The sequence below is a fragment of the Anguilla rostrata genome, chromosome 1, assembly GCF_018555375.3.
Source record: "Anguilla rostrata isolate EN2019 chromosome 1, ASM1855537v3, whole genome shotgun sequence".
NCBI lineage: Eukaryota > Metazoa > Chordata > Actinopteri > Anguilliformes > Anguillidae > Anguilla > Anguilla rostrata.
The window spans coordinates 77876976-77897834 of NC_057933.1; the positions used below are offsets into that span (position 1 = coordinate 77876976).

The 20859-nt window shown below is 49.1% G+C and overlaps 1 protein-coding gene across 4 annotated transcripts in view; it reads right to left on the reverse strand.

Annotated features, from left to right (window-relative positions):
- Nucleotides 1-272: 272 nt before the first annotated feature.
- The window catches only part of LOC135236359 (importin subunit alpha-7-like), a 29485-nt gene continuing 8898 nt past the window's right edge, over nucleotides 273-20859 (reverse strand). Inside the window, exons 1-14 of one of the 4 annotated variants that reach the window (XR_010324559.1) lie at nucleotides 14239-14460; nucleotides 13756-13851; nucleotides 13405-13504; nucleotides 13189-13283; nucleotides 12759-12890; nucleotides 12179-12267; nucleotides 11736-11835; nucleotides 10053-10216; nucleotides 9446-9524; nucleotides 9062-9187; nucleotides 8541-8668; nucleotides 7408-7586; nucleotides 2776-6656; nucleotides 273-2666 (exon numbers count right to left, since the gene is read on the reverse strand). Coding sequence is in view for 3 of the 4 variants with exons in the window: in XM_064302683.1 (XP_064158753.1) it covers nucleotides 6469-6656; nucleotides 7408-7586; nucleotides 8541-8668; nucleotides 9062-9187; nucleotides 9446-9524; nucleotides 10053-10198; nucleotides 10416-10433; nucleotides 11736-11835; nucleotides 12179-12267; nucleotides 12759-12890; nucleotides 13189-13283; nucleotides 13405-13504; nucleotides 13756-13851; nucleotides 14239-14445 (1683 nt within the window). In the remaining variant the exon portion in view is untranslated. Of the gene's footprint in view, nucleotides 6657-7407; nucleotides 7587-8540; nucleotides 8669-9061; nucleotides 9188-9445; nucleotides 9525-10052; nucleotides 10217-10415; nucleotides 10434-11735; nucleotides 11836-12178; nucleotides 12268-12758; nucleotides 12891-13188; nucleotides 13284-13404; nucleotides 13505-13755; nucleotides 13852-14238; nucleotides 14461-20859 lie in introns of those variants that run through there. The other 3 variants (XM_064302683.1, XM_064302672.1, XM_064302690.1) reach the window with 3 other exon arrangements.

Below are 20859 nucleotides of genomic sequence, written 5' to 3' on the forward strand. Positions count from 1 at the left end.
TTCAGCCAACTCACGACCCTGACCAAGAATAAATGGTTTAGAAAATGGATGTATATATTAGTATCCTGAATGCTTGTGTTAAGGTGGAAAACTTTTTTTTTGGATAAATACCAGGGATCCAGCACACGTCCTGTACACATGTAGTGTCTGAAGCTTCTCACTCGGTAAACATCACTGAGAATTGGGCAGAGAATGAATTCAGCACATGCAGAAAACTGATTGGACAGCAGGGGGCGACACAGGCAATTTAATAAAAGATCAGGAGACAGAGCTTGAGGGTTGCATGTCATTTTTATTCTTTTTATTTTTATTTTAACAGTATATGCAACCCAGAAAAAAAATCACAATATATTTATTCATTTTTATACATGTTTGATGTTTGTACATGTTTTTTTTTTCCCCGTGTTCATGTTTGTGTGTCTTGCCTTGTTTGTGTTTACGTCCTTTTTCTGTCACTCATTCACACAGTCGGTCAGTCAGAGTTAACATGGGTTATAAGCATGCCGTTAAAAAGAAGAAAAAAAACTCAATAAATTACAAAAGAATGAAAAAAAAGAGGTTTGGAACAGAATCTTCGGGCTGTCCGTTTCAAAATAGTTTTTTTTTTTTCTTTCTCCAATCAATACGAGATAAATGAGTCTCTGTAAACCAAACAGGAAATGAACCTATGAGAGAAAGTCCAACTCCCAAAACTTGCCCGGATATTCCGATGAGGCGGGCAAATCTTCCCAAAAATTCCCAAATTTCCATGATCCGGGACGGAAGACAAGCAGGAGCCATGTTTATTTTTATTTTTTCTGTAGAGTAAAACATGACAAATCCACATCGCTACTGCTGCCATCACCATAGAAACAACAACAGCGCCTCCTCCTGGTGGAGTGTTGCAAAAACACGGCCAACAAGTTCCACCGATTTTGTTTTTTTGACGCAAAGGATTATGGACCCAACACTGTTCTAAAGCCATAATTTCACCCAAAAAACAACAAAAAAAAAAATGGTCAAGTGGTTACTCCAAAGACCCAATGAAGAGAATCCCGATTTCTGTTTATGTTTTTAATCCCTGGAAAAAAAAGTCTAATGACAGTCATATTGCTGCTCTGAAGTGCTTGCCATTCGTTTTCCCCCCTCTTTCCATTGACTCGTTTAAAAACAGCGCTGAACCTTCCCAGAACCCCCCCGTCGTCTCCTCTCATCGTTATGTATCCACGGCGACGCAAGCGGAGGCAGAAAAACTGATCGTGGGTGGGGGGGGGGGGGGGAGAAAGGACTGGTGTAGCTGGAGATGAAAAGTCAAACGGTTCCGAAATCCGCCTTTTTCACCGAGGTGCAGTCTGAAGCCTGCGAGGAACGGCCCTGACCTCTGAAAGGCCACGCCCTGAATCACATGACTGAGATGACGATCGATGACCTCCTGCTGTGACTTCCTCCAGTTCTCTCCTCCGGTGGAATAATAATGATGATAATAATAATAATAATAATAATAATAATAATAATAATAATAATACATTTCCATTTGGGAGGAGGGGCGGGGTTCAGTAGAGATACATCAAGTCTCCAAGCCATGGTCAGAGAGTACCCACAATCCAACAGCATCACCATGCCAAACCCTCAGTGCCAAAAAAAAAACAAAAAAACCATGACTTCCGCCTCTCAGCAGTTCAAAACACCGGCCCTCCACACAATAAATTAGGAAAGAACAGTAACAGCAATGATATTCACCTTAAAGGATTCAAGAATTCCTCTATTCTGATCCAATAAAAGAATTTAGTGCAAGAACAGTAAGGATGGATGCCACATCCCTCATTTCTTTTTCTGAAACACGTAGCAGGTAATGTAACTCATTAGGATAAGGAGGTTAAGCAGCAATGTTTTTTTTTTTTTTTGTTTGTTTGTTTTTTTTGCACATCATCTGTGCACATTCAAGTAAGAAACAAAGTCACAAAGACTGAGAAGATAGATACAGAGATGACCCTTCAACTCTATAAATGGTCGGATTGGCACTTTAGTGAATAGAGGAGTGCATTTTTAAAAAAAATGATCCAGTTTTTTTTGTGTTTTTTTTTTTTTTAACCCCATTGTAATTCCCTCTAACTCAGTATGTACATGTTTTTTTTAAATATATACCTGTCTTTTCTTGTCTAAAGTAAATGCTCATTTTGCAGTGAGTGCTCTTGTTCTACACCACTGTTCCCTCTCATCTTTTAATTCTGAAGAATTAAAAAAAAAAAAAAAAACACAAAAGAAACCTTAGAAATAAATACCAGCACGCCCTAAAACCCTTAACAATTAGAATTTTCCGAAAAAAAAAATAAATGTTAAAAAAAAAAAAAAAAAAAAAAATTAGAAAAGGAGGAAACCTACAAAAATTGCCAAATAATACTGGAATATTCACACAGGTTATGAATCAAACTTAAACGTGTTGGTGGGTACCCTGGCAAGAAAGCTTCCCTCACAGTTTGCATAGTTAGCTTAGCAGACCTCAGTGCTCCTGCCCCCTGAACCAGCTGGAATTGGGGGGGGTCAATTCAATTTTCAAAAGGACACTCCAAATCTCCAAATCAAGCACGGTAAGGAAATGTGTCAAATACGTCCCAGTATAGTTCTGTATACACTTGTACAGTTTTCACAGACAGTACATTTCACAGAACGGGATTCAAGAGTCCACACTCTGACTCTGAGTATTCTGAAGAGCATTGTTTAAAGTTTGTTTAAAGTGAACTTGCACGTATGTACCTGGTTTTCTGTCTGTGTACAGACAGAAGTGTCTCCACGTACGAGCCCGTAGGCAAAAGCCAGCCAGGGAAGCGGACCGTGATGCCGTCGCCACCCTCAGGAAAGGAGGCGCAACGGTCGCCTCGCCAGCTCGGGAAGTTAAACGGTCACTGAGCTCAACGTTGTGCTTGTAATGTAAACCCAATGGCAAAAACCTGGGCCCCATTCAGGGCTTATGCTGATGGAGGACACCATCCCAACTTATTGGGAAGGTCAAGAGTCCACTCAGTCATCAGAGTACCCTGAAGGTCACAGCATCTGGGAAATCTTAAAAGGATTAATCACAGCTGTGAACATTTATTAACGCGTCAAACACTAGAAATCTGAACAGGAACTGCTACTGGATTCCCCCAAAGTCTGATAAATGTGTCTCCAACAGGGCGTTCATTTATGCTGCATTTTTAATTTATTTTTAAAGTTACTAAATGTTTCTATGGAAACATTGGTATATGCAGCTTTGTTACAAAACTGCGCACAACATACAACACAACACTGATACTGCCCCCTGGTGTTCAGGGGGGGGTATAAGTGCACGCCAGCTGGTTCAGTAGTCCGACACGAGCACTGAGGTGAAACAAAGGGTACAGTACAATCTCTTCCTCACACAGCTCCCAGTCAGTCAAAGTCCCGCCAGCCAATCCAGAGCTTCCGGCCCCGCCCCCTTCACACCCACCCGAGCCCCGCCCACCCGTCTGTATGGCGTAAAGTAGTAGAGGTAGAGAAAAATGCTTCCATAAATCTCAAGGATAGACAGTAACCCCCCTCCCCTCAAGCCTGAAGCCCCTCCCCTTCCACACCCGTCCCTCTCACATACAGAAAACACCCAAATCAGCGTGAGTCACAGTTCACATTTTTGAGGTAATTATGAGGGGGAGGGAGAGGGGGGGGGGACATAAACATTTTAATCAGTATTTTTTCCCCCCCGTTTCCTAAAAATCAGATTTAAACTCATTAAAGTTCATTTTTAATACTCCCATTATCAAATGAAACTGCAACCCTGCCCCCCATCTCACCCCATCCAAAATGCAGGTATGCAAGCCTGTCAGATCATAAACCCCAATGAAGAGAGAGGAACCCCATCACAGGCGGGCTGCATCCACACAGAGAAACTGCCAGAACGAAAAAAAGGAACGAATGAAAGAAAAGAGGAGGATGAGCTCTGTGACTGAACATTTTCATCAGGTAACAGGGAAGAAGCACAAGGAGAAAAAAACGCTAACAGACGTACGGACGCTCCTTCGAGGTGAGCTATGGAAGCCATTTTCCCCCGTTGTGTTGTGTAACAATCATGTGTGCAGTGTCTGAGGCTGGTCTTGAATGCGTGTGTGCAAGTAGTGTGTGCAAATCATGTATTTATGCTATATATATATATAAATATATATATATATATATATATATGAATCACATTAGTTTGTTTTCACCTTTGTCATAAATGTTAGGAACTCATCCCTTGCCAAAGCTTGGTTGACGTACGCTAGATAACGGAGGGCAAAATTAAAGTCGAAAGGTAAGACAGTAAATTAACTCTGTACAACATGCTTCTACTGACTGTTGGGGAATTCAGAGGAGGGAATGCTGCAGCACTCCAGCCACATTGGCTGAAAACTGACCTATCGGGACGGCCGACTCCGATCTTTCTCAAGGTCGTAATTTTGGAAAACACACAAGTGCTTTGTGTGTGGTGGGATATTTTCTCACGCACACGTACATACGGAGTCCCACTTCCAGAATGAGCTAGCTTCGCCAGGTCTGTCGACGTAGAGAGCTAGCGGCAGTTAAACATGTGCAAGCAGGCCAACTGACCAGAGGTAACGTCCACAGTAAACCTGACCAGTAAAAAGGCTGATCGTACCATTGGTCTGGATTCAAGCGGAGGAACTGGGACACATAGCACTACGACACTACAAACCAGACGAGCTCTGGAGCTCAGCCACGCTAGTCTACTCCAACTCTACTACAGCCCTACTCCAACTCTACTCCAACTCTACTACAGCCCTACTACAGCCCTACTCCAACTCTACTACAGCCCTACTCCGATCCGGTTTGGCTCCTCCTCTCCTCCACTTCCGTGTGGAGGAGAGGAGGAGCTAATGTTTTATTTTATTTATTTTTTTTAAACCCCTGTAGCTGTCGGCGACGTTTCTGACTGACGTACGCCTCAGGAGCCGAACGGGGGACTGCGCAAATGCAGAACAAACGGCAGCCGGAACGTCCGAGCCCAAACTCAAACCCCGAAAACGGCAGCAGGACGAAGTCCTTCCTCTGACGAGCCGTCTACATCCCTCCTCCGAATATCCCCAGGAAAAAAAAGAATAATAATTTTGCTTTAACACATATTTTTATTTTTCGATAGCTGCCTCCTCGTTATCTAGCTGGACGGAAGGAAAACGGTTTTCCTTTCCGTTCCTGTCGTGTTTTTTTTTTTTGCATTCCCGCCAAGTATTTGGAAAGGGAGGTCACATGACAGCTCGGAATACGACATACCCATGCGAAACTCGAAAGTGTGCAAGCTGAGGGAAAAAAACTACCCATTCAGAGTATTTACACTGGGGTCCAATTCGCTAAAAAAAAACAACAAAAAACAAAAACAAATGCCAACTTAAGACTCAAAATGCTCATATAATGTATTTAAAGATGTATATATATATATATAGATATATATAAAAAATAATGATATCAAATGTACATTGTTTGTTGCTGAAAGATTGGCGGGCCCTGTCCCTCAGTTGCACACTTTTTAATCTTGCATTTTTATTAACTTTTAAAAATATTTTAATTCATAACACGGCACACAACGAACATATCACTACTTATACCAGCTCTGATAAGCTATTTAGTCTATATACTTAAGGTTTTATCTGCACTTATCTTTTCGTTCTACTCCCTCACCCCCACCTCTACCCCTGCCTTTCCTCATATCCCACCCCACCCCAACCCCCCCCGCCCACCCCCCCACCCCACCCCAAAACTGTCTGCAGTAAGAAAAAGAACTTCAAACAAACCAAAGGTTAAGTCTTCTGAAATCGTTAAATAATAATTTTAAAAAGCTAAAGGAAAAACATTTTCTTTACCCCGCCCCCTCAGTTTCAGTAGCAAAATAGCCTTTTATATCCAGTGCCAAAACTCACCTAAAATGGCAACTGCTATCATCACAACGGAACAGTAGAAGGTCTGAATGTGAGATTTTGGCTGCGGGGCTGTCTGTAAATTTGAGCTCTAGACTGTTTTGTTGGACAGAACCTATTAGCTTTAGCAGGGCTGCAAAGAAAAGACGTGGTTTCCTGCAACGTCAAGCAACGCAGGCAGCATTTCCACCCCGCGAAAACTCCCAAGCATGCCATCCCTGCCTTCTGTGGCCCCCACATCCCGAGCGTGAACCATGGAGGGGGGGTCTGGTTAAATCTGCCAGAAAAACCAAAACAAAAACAAAAAACAACAAAAAAAAACCTTACTCAAAAAGGGCTTCGTCCCCCATTTTCCCCCTGTGGGGTCACTAGCGGCTCTTTCGCCCCAGGGCACTGGCTTTGGGGCTCTGGACTGGATCTGAACCTGATCGGGACCACCCCTGCCCCCCCCTTCCCCCTTCTAGGCCCAGCCGGGTAATGCTGTGGTAATGTACTGTACTGTAGATTCCTTTGTGTTGTTGCGGGGGGAAGGGAGAGGGGGCGTGTCTGAGGGAAAAGTGGGCGGGGCCTGTTATAACTGGAAGCCCTCCATGGGCGCCTCCTGCTGGGGAAAGAGGTACTGCTGCTGGTTCTCGTCCACCTGCGGGGCCAGGCTGGCGTCCTCCTCCTCCACACCGAAGTAATGCTCGATCAGGTCGAAGGCCTTCTGGTAGATCTCCTGGTTCTCGTGGCTCTGCAGGAACTCGATCTTGTCCAGGCCTGCAGGGAGAGAGACGACGTAGGTTAAGAAACAGTGTGGAAGGTGAAGAGTGAGTGTGTGCTTAAGGAGAACAGTATGAGTGCTTGCAATGCATAGTAATTGCATGGTTAAGGTTCTTAGTAATTGTGGGGTTAAGGTTCTTAGTAATTGTTTGGGTGAGGTGAATAGTAATTGCATGGTTAAGGTGAATAGTAATTGCATGGTTAAGGTGAACAGTAATTGTGTGGGTAAGGTGAATAGTAATTGCATGGTTAAGGTGAATAGCAACTGCATGGTTACGGTGCATAGTAATTGCATGGTTAAGGTGAATAGTAATTGCACGGTTAAGGTGAATAGTGATTGCATGGTTAAGGTGAATAGCAACAGCATGGTTACGGTGCATAGTAATTGCATGGTTAAGGTGAATAGTAATTGCACGTTTAAGGAGAATAGTAATTGCATGGTTAAGGTGTATAGTAATCGCATGGTTAAGGTGAACAGTAATTGCACGGTTAAGGTGAACAGTAATAGCATGGATAGGGTGAATAGTAATTGCACAGTTAAGGTGAATAGTAATTGCACGTTTAAGGTGAATAGTAATTGCATGGTTAAGGTGAATAGTAATCGCACGTTTAAGGTGAATAGTAATTGCATGGTTAAGGTGAATAGTAATTGTGTGGGTAAGGTGAACAGTAATTGCATGGTTAGGGTGAATATTAAATTGCGCGGTTAAGGTGAACAGTAAGTGTGTCATGGCGGGTGTGCGCGCACCGTAGGCCTCCTCGATCAGGCCGCAGTAGGGGTTGATGCCGCTGCCGCTCTGCTTGGCCTCCTGCTCCCCGAGCCGCAGAATGTTCTCCAGCCCGTTCAGGGCCACCTGCACGATCTTGGAGTCCATGACGGTCAGCAAGTCACACAGAGGCTTGATACAGCCCAGGTTCACCAGGTACCTGTGGAGGGAGTGAGCAACACAGGTGAATACGAACCACAGCTGAGTAACAGTCACAGGTGAGTAAGAACCACAGGTCAGGACCAGCCACAGGTAACAGTCACAGGTGAGTAAGAACCACAGGTAAGGACCAGCCACAGGTAACAGACACAGGTGAGTAAGAACCACAGGTGAGGAACAGACACAGGTGAGTAAGAACCACAGGTAAGGACCAGCCACAGGTAACAGACACAGGTGAGTAAGAACCACAGGTGAGGAACAGACACAGGTGAGTAAGAACCACAGGTAAGGACCAGCCACAGGGCTGAGAGAAGAGTGTTGTCATTAAAAAGCATCAAATCAAATCAGGGATGATAGATGAGTGATGTCATTATTAAGGTGGGGGACTTCTACAACTTTGCACTTTTCCCTCACGCTCGTTAAGACAAAGAATAATGACATTTTGATTGTGACTGCTGAAGGAAGCCCAGAAGTCTTTGTGAGATTTTTTACTTTTTTTATTTTCCACGGGACTGGAATTCCAACATCAGCTGACACTCAGCTGCACGTCTGAAAACACTCACGCTGCCCGAATAAATAAATAAAAACACACCCTGCCTGCTCCGCGCTGTAATTCAATCTGACTGAACACTTCATAAGAAGAGTTCACAGCGAGCACCATCCAAGTTTAGCTCATGCCTGAGATTCCTGGGTCCAGCAGAGAGGACTTCGGAACGTCGCTCTGGTGGCTCATGCCCCGCCCTTCTCCAACCCATACCCCCACCCCGCTTGCTCCGGGACCGCCCCTCTCCACAGCACAGAGGAATCAGAGCGCATTGCGAGTGACTGATCAGCGAGCAGCCAATCAGCCACCTCCATTCACCGAAGCAGGGAGACGTGCAAGGCCCTGACCGGTGCGTCCTGAGGGGGGGCCCGCCGCTCCTCGGGAGGACCTATCCCAGAATCCCCAGCTCACCTGATCTGCTCGGGGGTGCCGCCGGAGGTGGCGTTGGTGATGGCCCACGCCGCCTCTTTTCTCGTGCGAAACTCCGCCTTCTGCAGGATGTCAATCAGCACGGGGAATATGTTTGCGTCAATCACCGTCTGAGGGAGAGAGAGTTAGCGTGTCAACGGATTCATTTTATTACTGCGTTCACCACATTATTCAGTTTCAGATATCAGTTCAATGATTCACGTTACCATTCCTCCACTGTTACTGCTTATTACTGCCGTCTCGTTTATTTTAATAAACAATTTGCTTTGGCAGAAAGTTACGCAGGAGAGAGACGCAGAGAACGTGCGAGCGGTGAAGGGAGGGAGAGAACAGAGATAGAAGGAAAGGGGAGAGAGGGGAAGGGGGAGGGATGGAGGGAGGGAGGGAAAGGGGGGAGGAAGGGAGGGAGGGAGAGAGAAAAGCGTGTGACAGTCTGTCACAGAGGCAGTGGGAAGGCTTGTTGCCGTGGCGATCAGCTCTCCTGTCACTCATTGGAGCCCCACCTGGATCTGTGCTCGGTTGCCGGCGGTGATGTTGGAGATTGTCCAGCAGGCCTCCTTACGGATGGACTCCTTAGGGGAGCTCAGGAGGTGCAGCAAGCAGGGGAGGGCAGAGCAGTTCAGCACCACCTGATACGCAAACACACACACGTATACACACACACACACACACACACACACACACACACACACACACACACACACACACGCACACACACACACGTATACACACACACACACACACACACACACACACACGCACACACACGCGGAGAGAAAACAAATTTAATGATGACATACTGCACCAGAATTGCATCCAACATACTCACACACACACACACACACACACACACACGCAGTCCCTAAACCCCTCAAACGTTTTCCCACCTGTGTCTGGATGTCGTCTCCTGTGACGATGTTTCCCACCGCTCTCAGGGCGGGCGACGCCACCTTGTAGTCTGTGTGCCTGAGACGGACGGACGGACAGACAGACAGACTGTTTATCAAAAAAATGACCCAACCCACCAGAGAACGGCACTGTTGTAAGCAGTCTCTCGTCTGGCAAGTTCTCTCACATTCACTGACACATTTCCCTCACATTCAATACCTTGCCATACATTCACACATTCTTTCACATTCACACAGACACAGTCTCCTAACATTCACTGACACATTTCCATCACATTCACTAATGTGCTCCCACACATTGACAGCCATATTCTTTCACACTGACACGACTCATTCTCCTCACATTCACAGACACATTTCCCTCATATTCAGTAATACACGCCCACACATTCACAGACCTGTTCATAAGCACATTCCAGCATGTTATCTCAGCAGTACACAGTAATAGAATAAGACACACAGTAAACCAGGCTAACGCTGTGCAGTATACAGTAACAGAGTAAGACACACAGTAAACCACGCTAACGCTGTGCAGTATACAGTAACAGAATAAGACACACAACGCTGTGCGCACACGCTGACTCACATGAGCAGCTCCACCAGCCTCCGGCACACCCCCGAGTCGATGACGGCCTGGATCTTCTCGTTGGGCCCGTCGGAGAGGTAGGACAGGGCCCAGCACGCGTCCGCCAGCAGGTCCGCATCGCTGCTGAACAGCAAGCGGGACAGAACCTGGAGGCAGGGGGACACCTGGGGAACACACACACACAGACAGAGTTCATTCTGTCTGTCACTCAATCAATCAATCAACCAATCAATCAATAACAAGAGCGACAGAACCAGCTGGCAGGGGGAGACCTGGGGAACACACACACACCCAGAGTTCAGTCTGTCTGTCACTCAATCAATCAATCAATCAATCAATCAATAACGACAAGCGCGACAGAACCTGGAGACAGGGGGACACCTGGGGAACACACACACACAACAATCAGTCCGTCTGTCACTCACTCACTCAATCAATTTCAAGATCCATCAATCTGTCTGCCCCTCAGTCCATCAATCAATTTCTAGATCTATCAACCTGTCCATCATGACTAAGTCTACCACATGCATCCATACCCTATATCAGCAACACACACAAATACATGCGTATATCTGTATTTTCACAACTGATGTGCTTTTAGTTTCCATAATTAAATCCACACTGCCGTGTGCCTTTCTCATTAATGCTCTTGCGTGCATGTGGATCGTTAAAATCAACACTCACATATGGCAGTTATTAAACTGGATTCTGAAAGTGAACTGTCATCCCCCTACGCACACGCACGGCTTTTCCAGAAGGGAGGGGGGGGCAAATTCAGAAGGCCCCCACCCTCGGGAGAGCTGAGAGCCGCAGTTCCCCAGGACTGAAACCATGCCAGGGGCGCAGAATCTGATCCGCGCGCACTCTGGCGCACGCATCAGCGAGGGCTGCGTGTGACGTGCGCGGCTCTATTTAAACACCCTGCCAGCCCCGGGCGCGTCTCTCCATGGCCCCGAGAAATTCAGGCTAACCATCCCGCCCTGGATCCTGTTTCCTGCCCCCCACTAACCCCCCTGAAACCCCCACTAACCCCCCCGAACCCCCACGAATCCCCCCAAATCCGCACGGGATGCACACGAACGTTAACGGGCTTTAATCGGGGGCTGCGATCCCAAATCGTTGTTCATCTGCGTTCTGCTCAAAGCCAGTTCAGGGCACAGACACGACGTTTCCAAAAAACGTCAAGTGCGTATCCCCGAAACAGCCAAATTCTAATGACACTAGAGTGTGGGAACCCACAATATGCCAGCTGCTCTTATCAATGCAAATCAGCCTAAAACTGAGAGGCACCCCAGGGCTCATATTTTTTTTTTTTTTTTAAAACACCCACGTACACAAATACTAAAAGAGCTAAAACAAGCGATTTACATAGCAATAGGCATCATGTGGAGGAGGATTGTGTTGTGCATTCATCTTAATGGAGAAATTATACCAATAACTACATTCTGATGGAAAATAAGGCTTTTTTTTAAAGATAATATGATTTCAGAGTAAAAACCACATCCAAACTGGACCTAGTTCGGTGCTGAAGCTGCCTGAGCCTTTTACTAGACAACGTCAGCCTCTTGTGCACCTGTCCAGAGGTGTGTTCCCCTGCCTGTGAGCGTGTGCACAGGTGTAGCTGTAAATGCACTCAGGTGTGATTGGGGGGTGTGGGGGTGTGTGGTGGTGGGGGGAGCGCACCTTCTCAAATTCGGGAGCCGGGCTCTTCCCCCTGCACAGGTTCGACAGGGCCCAAACGGCGTTCCTGGTCATCGTCAGTCTGGTGGATTTGGTCAATAGCCTGGAGAAGAGAGGCGGGGTTAAACAGAAATGGTCGTTATACGCCTGTGGTGACCAACCCTGCTGACAATGACAATCTAGTGCTGATGTCACAATCACCGCTGGTGACTGAAAGCAGTGGAGTTCTAGAACACTGACTGAGAATTTTGAAAACAAATTCCCAAAAAAAAAAAATTAAAAAAAAAAAAAAAATTTTTATTTTTTTTTTTTAAAATCCACTCTTCAAAGGGTTAAAAGCACAGGCAGAATGCTGTGCCGGCTGCAGTGATGACAGGCCTGTGGGAATAGCCCTGTGCTCGCGGAGTTCCCTGCGCTTCCCTGCGCGGCGGTGCGGCGGGACTCACATTAACAGCGGTGGGAGGATGTTGCAGTTGAGCACGTAGTCCCGGCACATGGCGCTGTCTCCGGCGATGTTCCCCAGGGCCCAGACCGCCTGGTGCACAACACACGGGAGGCACGCTTCACACATCCGCCCAGAAAAATAGTCCCGGAACCAGCACACAACGATCAAGACAGGCAGATCGACAGACAGAGATAGGAGACACAGACAGGCAGATCGACAGACAGAGATAGGAGACACAGACAGACAGATCGACAGACAGAGATAGGAGACACAGACAAACAGATAGACGGATAGGCTGATGGACAGATACACGCACGCACGTAAACAGGCAGACAGACAGACACTGACCGGCATACAGACAGACAGCACAGTAATACCCAGACACTCTCAGTAGACGGGCAGGGCTGATATATCTTCACAGTGTAAAAGACAGTGGGAGCAACGCAGTGGGTTTGAAGTGAAGCTCCGTTCAGACCCAAAGACGTTGTGAGGAGCAGAATTCCAGCGGGACAGAATTCCAGCGGGACAGAATTCCAGCAGGACGGAATTCCAGCGGGACAGAATTCCAGCGGGGCGCCTACCTGCTCCTGCACGTCCTCGAAATCCGAGTTGAGGAGCTCGATGAAGATGGGCACGGCGCCTGCCTCGATCACTATCTTGGTCTGCTGGGACGTCCCGGACGCGATGTTGGTCAGGGCCCAGGCCGCCTCGAACTGGAAACGGACCAGAGCGGCCGCAGTGAGGCATCTCAAATGCACACCATCACCACACCATCATCACCAGAACTTCCGTTCTGCATCATGCCAGCTGTACATGGGTTTGTGTCTCATGCACATTTGCCTATGTGCACATACAAGCAGGTGCACACGCACGCATGCACGCACACACACACTGAAACATGCACCCACACATAGGCACACACTCTCACACTCACCTTCACTTGCTCGCTCGCACGCATGCAGCACACACATGACCGCACACACACGCATGCACACGCACACACACACACACCTGTAATGTGCAGTTGATGCTCTTCTTCAGGAACTCCACAAACCTCTCCACAACTCCAGGTGTGTTGATGACCTCATCGATGGGTGGGTTGGGCTCTGCACCGAGCAACCAACAAACAAGAGGAAGGAGGAAAGATAGGAAAGATTTAACACTTGTTTCAGGGAGGAAGGAAGAGGGAAACAAAGAAAGCAAATGAAGATAAGCTTTATTTTTAACCTTTTGACAGTAATTTCCGGAACTTCTGTGTTGTGGCCAGCTGAAGCTCAGGGTCTTCTGAAAAGAGCATCTCCACCATGTTCCGTGTGATGACCCCCTCCTGAAAGCACACACCACAGCTGGGTCTCAACACACTCGGGTCTTAACACCGTATCTGAGCCTTCAAAACAACACACCTGGGGCTTAACACTGTATCTGACCCTTCAAAACAACACACCTGGGTCTTAACACTGTATCTGACCCTTCAAAACAACACACCTGGGTCTTAACACTGTATCTGACCCTTCAAAACAACACACCTGGGTCTTAACACTGTATTTGACCCTTAAAAACAACACGTGTTGCGCTCACCCCGCTGGTGGTAGAGCTGACGAAGGAGTCCATGAGGGGACTTTCCAACAGGCCCGCCTCCTCACTCAGCATCTCCACGTTTCTCCTCTTGAAGAGCTGCCAATCACAAACAGGGGGCCAATCAGAGCCCGTTACTTCCCCCCCAGATCCATTCCCATAGCTCTAACTTCTGTGTTGGTGTTGGGCGGAGAAGGACAGTGTGGAGCAGAGCAGGGCGTGGTCAGGGTGGGGCAGGGCGTGGGCGGGGTCAGGGCAGGGCATGGGTGAGGACAGTGTGGAGCAGAGCAGGGCGTGGTCAGGGTGGGGCAGGGCGTGGGCGGGGTCAGGGCAGGGCCTGGGAGAGGACAGTGTGGAGAGAGCAAGGCCTGGTCAGGGTGGGGCAGGGCATGGGCGGGGTCAGGGCAGGGCATGGGTGAGGACAGTGTGGAGCAGAGCAGGGCCTGGTCAGGGTGGGGCAGGGCGTGGGCGGTGACAGAGGCTCACCTGTTGCTCTCGTTTCTGTTTCCTCAGCTGTATGCCCTCCTCCTCGCGCCTCCTGCGCATCTCCTCCAGGTTGAGCGCTTTGTTCTTGTACCGGTTCATCCTGTGGTTCTCCCTCGCAGGACTCGCCGCTGTTTCTGCACAGAGAGCACAGAGCCCGTTAGCCTTAGCCTTGTACTCTGCGCCTGTTAGCGTTAGCCCTGCACTCATCGCCCATTAGCGTTAGCCCTGTACTCATTGCCCATTAGCGTTAGCCTTGTGCTCTGCGCCTGTTAGCGTCAGCCCTGTACTCATCGCCCATTAGCCTTAGCCTTGTACTCTGCGCCTGTTAGCGTTAGCCCTGTACTCATCGCCCATTAGCGTTAGCCTTGTACTCTGCGCCTGTTAGCCTTAGCCCTGTACTCAGCGCTCGTTAGCATTAGCCCTGTGCTCAGTGCCTTTTAGCGTTAGCCCTTTACTCATGGCCCATTAGCGTTAGCCTTGTACTCGACACCCGTTAGCGTTAGCCCTGCACTCGGCACACATTAGCGCCTTACTCAGCGCCTGTTACCGTTAGCACCTTACTCAGCGCCTGTTACCGTTAGCGCCTTACTCAGCGCCTATTACCGTTAGCGCCTTACTCAGCGCCTGTTACCGTCAGCGCCTTACTCAGCGCCTGTTACCGTCAGCGCCTTACTCAGCGCCTGTTACCGTTAGCACCTTACTCAGCGCCTGTTACCGTTAGCGCCTTACTCAGCGCCTGTTACCGTTAGCACCTTACTCAGCGCCTGTTACCGTTAGCGCCTTACTCAGCGCCTGTTACCGTCAGCGCCTTACTCAGTGCCTGTTACCGTTAGCGCCTTACTCAGCGCCTGTTACCGTTAGCACCTTACTCAGCGCCTGTTACCGTTAGCGCCTTACTCAGCGCCTGTTACCGTCAGCGCCTTACTCAGTGCCTGTTACCGTTAGCGCCTTACTCAGCGCCTGTTACCGTTAGCACCTTACTCAGCGCCTGTTACCGTTAGCACCTTACTCAGCGCCTGTTACCGTTAGCACCTTACTCAGTGCCTGTTACCGTCAGCGCCTTACTCAGCGCCTGTTACCGTTAGCGCCTTACTCAGCGCCTGTTACCGTCAGCGCCTTACTCAGCGCCTGTTACCGTCAGCGCCTGTTACCGTTAGCGCCTTACTCAGCGCCTGTTATCGTTAGCGCCTTACTCAGCGCCTGTTACCGTTAGCACCTTACTCAGCGCCTGTTACCGTTAGCGCCTTACTCAGCGCCTGTTACCGTCAGCACCTTACTCAGCGCCTGTTACCGTTAGCGCCTTACTCAGCGCCTGTTACCGTTAGCGCCTTACTCAGCGCCTGTTACCGTTAGCACCTTACTCAGCGCCTGTTACCGTTAGCACCTTACTCAGCGCCTGTTACCGTCAGCGCCTTACTCAGCGCCTGTTACCGTTAGCACCTTACTCAGCGCCTGTTACCGTTAGCGCCTTACTCAGCGCCTGTTACCGTCAGCGCCTTACTCAGCGCCTGTTACCGTCAGCGCCTTACTCAGCGCCTGTTACCGTTAGCGCCTTACTCAGCGCCTGTTACCGTCAGCGCCTTACTCAGCGCCTGTTACCGTCAGCGCCTTACTCAGCGCCTGTTACCATTAGCACCTTACTCAGCGCCTGTTACCGTTAGCGCCTTACTCAGCGCCTGTTACCGTTAGCGCCTTACTCAGCGCCTGTTACCGTTAGCGCCTTACTCAGCGCCTGTTACCGTTAGCGCCTTACTCAGCGCCTGTTACCGTTAGCGCCTTACTCAGTGCCTGTTACCTTTAGCACCTTACTCAGCGCCTGTTACCGTCAGCGCCTTACTCAGCGCCTGTTACCGTTAGCGCCTTACTCAGCGCCTGTTACCGTTAGCGCCTTACTCAGCGCCTGTTACCGTTAGCGCCTTACTCAGCGCCTGTTACCGTTAGCGCCTTACTCAGCGCCTGTTACCGTTAGCGCCTTACTCAGCGCCTGTTACCGTTAGCGCCTTACTCAGCGCCTGTTACCGTTAGCACCTTACTCAGCGCCTGTTACCGTTAGCACCTTACTCAGCGCCTGTTACCGTTAGCGCCTTACTCAGCGCCTGTTACCGTTAGCGCCTTACTCAGCGCCTGTTACCGTTAGCGCCTTACTCAGCGCCTGTTACCGTTAGCGCCTTACTCAGCGCCTGTTACCGTCAGCACCTTACTCAGCGCTTGTTAGTGTTAGCGCCTTACTCAGCGCCTGTTACTGTCAGCGCCTTACTCAGTGCCTGTTACCGTCAGCGCCTTACTCAGCGCCTGTTACCGTTAGCACCGTACTCAGCGCTAGTTAGTGTTAGCGCCTTACTCAGCGCCTGTTACCGTCAGCGCCTTACTCAGCGCCTGTTACCGTTAGCGCCTTACTCAGCGCCTGTTACCGTCAGCGCCTTACTCAGCGCCTGTTACCGTCAGCGCCTTACTCAGCGCCTGTTACCGTCAGCGCCTTACTCAGCGCCTGTTACCGTTAGCGCCTTACTCAGCGCCTGTTACCATTAGCACCGTACTCAGCGCTTGTTAGTGTTAGCCCTTTTCTCAGCACCCGTTAGCCATTTAATCAGTGCCCATTAGCCCAGCCTAAAATGTGATGCTGAGGCCAATTACCCAGCAATACTGGGCGATGCTGAGGCTAATTACCCAGCAATACTGGGCGATGCTAATGCTAATTACCCAGCAGGACTGTGGGGTGACCTGCAAGAGGGAGGCACTAGGATTTAATACCAAACCGCAGGGCACATCACCACACCGAAAACAAGCGCCTCAGCTTCACAGCAGTGCAAAAATCAGCCCCAGAAACGATCGGGCTGGTGTCCTGCGAGCATTTCTACCACCGCTACCGATGAGCATCCTCGAGGCAGACAGGCAAAAACAAACAAAAACCACCTGAAGCCTTTTCTGCAAAAAAAAAAAAAAAAAAAACAGGACACAAACAACCCCAAAACCACAGCAAAGCAATCAAACAGAATAGAGAATAAAAGAGAAAAACACATTCTGAGCCGTTTAAGCCAGCAGAGAGAAACACAAGGTTGTCGCCTCTTTTCTCGCAGACAAATAACATCTCCCTGTTTTCCCGACAGCCGGACAATAGGGACTTTGTCAGCGCTCAGAAAGAAGAATGGCCCACTTACTGAAAGCCTAACAATGATTACATCCGCTTTCCCGACCGTTTCCTCCAGTGCCAGACAGAGCCTTCTACTCCGGCCACCTTTCCTGGGCCTAAGCGCAGGCCTGAGGCTCGAGTACCAAGAGATCAGGCCTCAGGGGCACCGTGGTGGGGGATGCTGCCCAGCCACATCCCTCATTCCTCAGTCTCACTGTCCAGCACCTTTAAGTCTACATCGAGGCTGCCCAACCCTGTTCCTGGAGATCTACCGTCCTGTAGGTTTTCACTCCAACCCTAACAAGGCACTCCTCATTCAGCAGCTAGAGCAGGGCTGCCCAACCCTGTTCCTGGAGATCTACCGTCCTGTAGGTTTTCACTCCAACCCTAACAAAGCACACCTCATTCAGCAGCTAGAGCAGGGCTGCCCAACCCTGTTCCTGGAGATCTACCGTCCTGTAGGTTTTCACTCCAACCCTAACAAAGCACACCTCATTCAGCAGCTAGAGCAGGCCTGCCCAACTCTGTTCCTGGAGATCTACCGTCCTGTAGGTTTTCACTCCAACCCTAACAAAGCACACCTCATTCAGCAGCTAGAGCAGGGCTGCCCAACCCTGTTCCTGGAGATCTACCATCCCTAACAAAGCACACCTCATTCTCATTGAGCTGCTAATTAGCAGACTTAGGCGTGCTGTGTTAAACTGCAATGAAAACCTAGAGGACCGTAGATCTCCAGGAACAGGGCTGGTTACCACTGTACTGGATGGTAGATCTGCAGGAACAGGGTTGGGCAGCCCTGCTCTAGCTGTTGAATGAGGCATTCTTTGTTAGGGTTGGAGTTTCAGCACAAAAAAAAAAATCAGGTCTTAAAATGCTTGACTGCAAGATCAGTAATTCGCTTGTGGTTTTAAATCGTTTTTGTTTTCAAGTAGCTATGTCATGTGCTAATGGGCAGTTTTATGAAGGTGTAAATTCCCATTTGTGCAAATTACTGAAATAAGGGTCTTTTTTTGTTTGTTAAACCATCGTGTTGTCCTTAAATGACCCTTTTCTGAGTTCAAAAGCAGTTTTCCAGCATGAAATATGATGGGTTTTCTTGGAGTGACCCTACCATTAAGAAAAAAAGTTGAACATTGCTTTTTATATTTATAAGTGGTACATCAAGGCTTTTTTTTTTTTTTTTTTTAACCCTGCAGTAAGTCAAAATCATATTATTATCTATTATAACACATACGCTGTGTGTTTTATAATAAAACAAATTGTGTAGAGTGAGGAAACACAGTCTCTCTGGACTGTGAAGTAGAAAAACAGTTATCCACAGATTTATTGATGAGTGATGGGTTGTTTCTACGTGAAAAACACTGATTTAGCGTATAAAATTTAATGAAGAAGCTTTTTCACAGAGGGTCCGGTAAGGGTGGGTCACTTCTGACCCTGTGGACACAGGGTGTATACATAATATGAAGACAACACAAGGGTTCAACACATTTATTCTGAACACGCTGATTTTCGGGACGAATCACGAACCAAAACTTCATCAGCACCTGCAGCGCACAACCTGACAGAAAGCATGGAATCTCCGGTTCATGACCCTCGCCTGTCTTTACTCATTACCCACAATCCTCTGTGGGCTGGAAATGTATGCTTTAAGTAACCGGGACAGCAATTCATTTCTCGAAGGCAGCGGAAAACGACAACGGGAACTTCCTGTTTTTAAATCTGAGCCCAGACGCTCCGAGCCGGCGGCGGCTGGCCGATCTTCACAGGAGGACTCCGACAGAAGCCACGCCCCGGCCCTCGCAACGCTGGAATTTCCAGCTGCGTTCGTCCCCTGCCGGAGACACACACTCGGCCTTTCATCCCCTTCTCCTCTGATATTACATTTTACAATTCCCGAGAAATAAAATAACTCCCCTCTCCTCTCTCCTTCCTGCCGAGCGCCGGTGGGCGGGCGCTTAATTTAATCCGTCTGATCTCCGTCAGCCGTTTCATTTTGAATAAGGCCTACGGTGAGCACGCTCAGTTCTGGAGCCGCTTGGCATTATCGCGTCAAACGCTTCTGCAGGTTCGGGCTCACGAGCCGTCCCCTCTCAGCTGGTATTTCCTACTTACTGTGAACCGGGACAGGGAACAACACCGTAAAAATAACACTGGCTGTACAAATCATGCCCACGGTCGATAATACTAATATTAATAATATAGGGAAAAAGACATCTGTAAGCCATCTTAAACTTCTGTTGAATGTGCTGGCAGGATGAAGAAGCACATTTCAAATGCCTTTAAAACTACAACGGACGACATTAAAACTACAGCGTCAGTCTAAGGAGTCGGCGCGTCGTCCTCACCGTAAGAACATTCCCCGGGTTCTTCACTGAGAGAACGGGGACCAGCGGGGACCAGAGCACAAGGGGGCGGGGCTGCAGACAGGGGGGCGGGGCCAGCAGCCCCAGTCTGGCGCTGCTTGCCCACAGCGGGAAGCGGTCCCGTTTTAGCCCGCCGTTAAAAACGCGCCACGCGATCGGCATCCTGCCCGGCCCGGGGCACGTCACCGCGGCGACTATTTTAGACCGGCATCTCCGGCGGGGGCCTCCGCGCACTGAGGGACCAAAAACAGGAAGTGCCTTCCTTATCCCCCCCCCCCCGACCCACCGCCCCGCCACGGAGGCGCGCGGCTTACCTATCCTGGGGGAGAACAGAGGTCTCTCTGTGAATGAAATCGGGCGTGGCCCCAGGAGGCTGTACACATCCGCACAGGCGCTGCCGCCTGGTTACACCAGGTCACGCCCTCACCGCCGCACCTCGCCTGTTTGCTCAGGCCAAACGGCAGAGGCGGGAGTCCTTCTGTCGCTCGGTCCCAGGGAAGGTGCGCCTTCTACAGAGAACCACGGCGGTAGTGTAGCATATTGGGCGAGGAGCTGGTCTTGTAACCAGAAGGTCATAGGTTTGATTCCCAGGTAGGGTACTGCCGTTGTACCCTTGAGCAAGGTACCCAACCCACATTGCTTCAGTATATAAATCTATACCGCTGGATATACACATTATAAATGTATAAATGGAACACAATGTAAATGCTATGTAAAAAAAAGTTGTGCAAGTCGCTCTGCATTAGAGCGTCTGGTAAATGCCTGTAACGTAATGTAATGAGAACCTGTCTTCCGCTGCCTTCTTATTGGTGAGGAATAGAAACCCAAAACCCAACCCCTAGCGGGCCCTTCCCCGAGGGCCCCAAATTAGGAACCTCATGAAACTCATCACCCAGACTCGCCGCGGGGGGCAGGCTGTTTTTTAATAACCCACAAGCAACGCTCAAACTTCCCCGGCTTTAAACTGGAATTTCGCATCGCCCCCCCCCCCCCCCCCCCCCAAGCTCCCCCACACAGTCGCAGCAGGACGGGCCGCTCCGGAACAACGTCAACCCACACGCCGGGCCCCTCTAGCCGGCAGACAGCACGGCACTGCAGAAAGGATGCTCATACACGGACACTGAAAAA